This window comes from Molothrus ater, unplaced genomic scaffold, assembly GCF_012460135.2.
Source record: "Molothrus ater isolate BHLD 08-10-18 breed brown headed cowbird unplaced genomic scaffold, BPBGC_Mater_1.1 matUn_MA117, whole genome shotgun sequence".
Classification (NCBI taxonomy): Eukaryota; Metazoa; Chordata; class Aves; order Passeriformes; family Icteridae; genus Molothrus; species Molothrus ater.
In genome coordinates, this window is record NW_023416571.1 from 10,984 (window position 1) to 15,215 (window position 4,232).

The 4,232-nt window shown below is 54.1% G+C and overlaps 1 protein-coding gene across 1 annotated transcript; it reads right to left on the reverse strand.

Moving 5' to 3' along the window:
- Nucleotides 1–532: 532 nt before the first annotated feature.
- On the reverse strand, nt 533–3,666 carry LOC118701015 (zinc finger protein 239-like; the record flags this gene model as incomplete). The annotated part of the gene is made up of 2 exons (XM_036405589.1): nt 3,563–3,666; nt 533–1,283 (listed from the first exon to the last, which is right to left on the reverse strand). Coding segments are annotated over exons 1-2 (855 nt in total), but the record flags the coding sequence as incomplete, so codon positions are not given.
- Between the last annotated feature and the right edge of the window lie 566 nt (nt 3,667–4,232).

The following is a 4,232-nucleotide window of genomic DNA, read 5'->3' on the forward strand; positions in this document are numbered from 1 at the left end:
AACAGCAACGAGATAAGGAACAAACAGGAACCGAAACAATATTGATAACAGAAGGGATAAATAAAACTGTTTACAGGGAAAACTACAACACAACTCACAGGGTCTGCCTGGCTACAATATTTCTTGCCTGGAAAGGACACCCTTCTCCTCAGGGAGAGAGAGAAAGAGTCCCTTTCCTGTCCCAGGCAATGACCTGAGGTGGGAGTGAATGTAATGACATGGCCATGGCCAGACCCTCATGTTCTTCCATCCCACATCAGGTCATTGGCAAGGGCAGGACAAGGTACAGGTGTCTTCCCAGCATGGATCACAGGGAACATGGATCACCAGGGCTCTTTCCAATGTGGGTTCTCCCATGGGGGTTGAAATTGGAGTGGTGCATGAAGCTGTTCCTGCAATCGAGGCATTTGCAGGGCTTCATTTACTGGTGGCTCCGTTGGTGTTTTGTCAAGTGCGAGCTGCTGGTGAAGCTCTTCCCACACTGGGGACACTCGTAGGGCCTCTCCCCAGTGTGGATGCGCTGGTGGGTGACGAGGGTGGAGTTGAGCTTGAAGCCCTTTCCGCAGTCAGGGCAGAGGAAGGGCCTCTCATCCGCGTGAATCCGCTCATGCAGGCGGAGATTTGAGCTGGTCTGAAACCTCTTCCCACAGGTGGGGCACTCGTAGGGTCTCTCCCCAGTGTGGATGCGCTGGTGGGTGACGAGGGTGGAGTTGCGCTTGAAGCCCTTTCCGCAGTCAGGGCAGTAAAAGGGCCTCTCATCCGCGTGAATCCGCTCATGCAGGCGGAGATTTGAGCTGGTCTGAAACCTCTTCCCACACGTGGGGCACTCGTAGGGTCTCTCCCCAGTGTGGATGCGCTGGTGCCTGATGAGTTGGGAGTTGATCTTGAAGCCCTTTCCGCAGTCAGGGCAGTAAAAGGGCCTCTCATCCGCGTGAATCCGCTCATGCAGGCAGAGATTTGAGCTGGTCTGAAACCTCTTCCCACACGTGGGGCACTCGTAGGGTCTCTCCCCAGTGTGGATGCGCTGGTGCCTGATGAGGTTGGAGTTGCACTGGAAGCCCTTTCCGCAATCAGGGCAGTAAAAGGGCCTCTCATCCGCATGAATCCGCTCATGCAGGTGGAGATTTGAGCTGGTCTGAAACCTCTTCCCACACGTGGGGCACTCGTAGGGTCTCTCCCCAGTGTGGATGCGCTGGTGCCTGATGAGGTAGGAGTTGCGCTGGAAGCCCTTTCCGCAATCAGGGCAGTGGAAGGGCCTTTCCTCTGTGTGAATCTGCCGGTGCCTGGCGAGATCAGGGCTGGTGTGAAACCTCTTCTGACACTGGGGACACTTGTAGGGCCTCTCCCCAGTGTGGATGCACTGGTGGGTCAAAAGGGTGGAGCTGCAGCTGAAGCCCTTCCCACACTCCCCACATTCGTAGGGCCATTCCCCAGTGTGGATCATCTGGTGGCTGATCAGGGTGCTGCTCTGCCTGAGGCTCTGCCCACACTCCAAGGACTTGTGGGGCTTTTTCCCATCATGAAGCTGCTCAGGGACCACCAGCTCTGAGCTCTGGCTGAAGCTCTGTCCACCTTCCTGGCTCAGGGTGGGTCTTTCCTCCTCAGAGCACCCTGGGCTGGGTTTGGAGCCCCTTCTCCTGTGGGATCTCTGGAACTTGTCCTCCCTGTTGGAATTCTGCACCGTGGAGCCACTCAAAATGGGCTCTTCCACGAGATTCTGCCACAGGGATTTGCCCTCCCTGGTCTCCATCCTCATCTTCTTCCCTGGGGGAGGAAGGACAAGGAGAGGATGGGATTTGCCTCCGTGCCAGAGAGAAGGGGAAGGAGATCCCCCCAGTGCATCCCCGGCAGGACGGGGTTGGCAGCAGGGTTGTCCTACAGCCGGGGGCTGTGCTGGGCTGGGAGATGGAGCAGGAGAGAGGGGGAAAGGGGCACTGACTTCCTCCTCACCTGCCTGGGGCTCCTGGGGCACCTTCTTCTTCCTCACAGTCTCCTCCTCCATCTGGCCAAGTTTACGGGATGGAAAATCCTGTTTTGAGAAGAAAACAAGGGATAAGTACATTGAATTTTGTACTTGTTTGAAGGCAAACCTGGGGAGGGTCTTAACCAGGATTACAATTTAATAAGAAAATGAAGATCAAGGCAATGATGCAGAAACACTGCCTTAAACTGACCGAGTCAGGATATAACCTGACACCCTGTTGCTCTTCAGGGTGGTGGCTGCAGTCCCATTAAATGGTGGCTGCAGTCCTGTTGCAGTGATGAACGTGATTCTGTCCAAGCAGTGATCCTGTAGAAGGGTCTGGTCTTCCTCTGGAGGTCCAGGGGTGGTTCTGGAGCTCTTGTCCTCTGGGAATCCAGTAGGCAAGCTGCTCCTGGTGTTGCAAGGCTCACCTTATATGCAGGTAGGAATGCTTGGATCCTCCCCCTGGGCGGAGCATCCCACAATGGGAGGATGGAATTTTATCAGTCCTGCAGTGACACTCAATGGCCCATTCACAGAAGATATCTCCCCTGGAGGGCGTTATCAGGGCTGAGTTATGGAAGAGATAAAGAACACTGCCCCACCTGTTTATAGCAGTTGATGAAGATGGGCATTGAAAACATGCATTGGGTTCCATCTTACACTGCAGCCTGAAACAGTGGGGGAATCCCTGCTCAGGGGGTGAACACCACCCCCCTTACCCAAACTGGCTCAGGTGTAAAACCCCCACCCCGGGAAGGCCACACACACAGGGGACAATGTCACACTTGCCCTGCCCCAGGGGAGGTCTCTGTCCCTGTCACTCCTTTGCTCTCCCCCCCTTTTCTCTTTCTTTCCAACTCTACCTCACATTTACTGTTTAATAAAATCCACCTTGGATTTGGTCTTGTTAGCACCTTAATTGAGGTGGAGGCATTACTCCGGAAATTTTCTTAACCAAATTGCAACATTATTTTGGCACAGTGAGTTCAGGGCACTGTTGTCTGACTCCAAGTGCCTTTGACAACAGCCTGGTTCCCTCTGAAGAGGTTGTGGTTCTCTCTGGAGGAACTCTTGGAAACTTGGAAACAGTCCCTCCTTCCTCCTGTGGAACTTATGGGAGAAATTATGAGGAAAATGGCTGTTGTGGGTAGCCAGGAAAAAGAAAATATTTTGTTGTCCTTCCTTGAAAAGTTTCTTAAAATCACAGGGGGAGAGGGAGCAAATGGTATCAGAGTGACTGATAAAGTTCATTTACTCCAAGGTGAGGAACACAAGGCTGCTAAAAGTCCCACAAGAAGCCCAGCTCAAGTAGCTAAATTCCCAAATAACTCCAACCACGGGTCTCCGGGAGGATTTTTTTGGAGCGTGTTCGGAGCCGGCAGATCCCGGACTCGAGCCCCGGATATCTCCGGGCTCCCTAAGAGGAGCTTTTTCGGGGGCAGAGGAGCCGCGATCGCCCCTCGGGAGGGTCCCGGGGGATCCACGTGGGGATGGCCCGGTACTGACGGGGCGGGACATTGGTTTTGGGGATCCCCGTGAGAGCCGGGGCTGTGGAACGGGGGACCCCCGGGGCGGGGAGAGGGGAAGGGGCGATACCGGAGCTGGGGCACCCCCGGCAGCCCGGAGATGAGGCGGGGACGGGACCCCCTGACCCTGACAGGGGCGCGTCCTGGGGTGACTTCATGATGCTCGTGCCCCATCGGTCCGTTTAGCCCAGAAATGAGTTCTGCACCTTTAAGGCTGGTTCTGAGAGCCAAGGGGAGGAGGAAGAAGCTGCAGTTTGTTTTCAGACACTGCACTCACTCCTCCACATTCCGGCTCCTGGATGGACAGAGGGCGGGACAGAGCTCTCCTTTGCTTTTAGTTAGTTTTTAGCTCGCTGAGGCAGAGAAGTTGCCTGGACTGTGGTTTTTCTTTTTCTTTGGAGCTGTTTAAAACCTGCTCTGGACTGAACACCCAGAACAACACTGGCAGCTCCCACCTGTGGCCCACTTGGCCGGGCGTGGACCAAGGCATTTCCAGGGCTGGAGGGACTGATAAGAGACTGATAAGAGACTGATAAGAGACTGAGTGCACTGAGCTACAGCCCAAGGAGGGACTTGTGGAGTTTGTCATCTATTTTGAAGCAGCAGGAGGTTTTATTGCTTAATATTGTTCAATTTTTCTGCTGGTGAATGCTTTGCCTGGTAAATAAAGTTTTTTTCCAGTTTTCTCCAAGGAAATATTTTCCCGAACTGTCTGAGGGTGGGGCTGCTGAATCTGCATT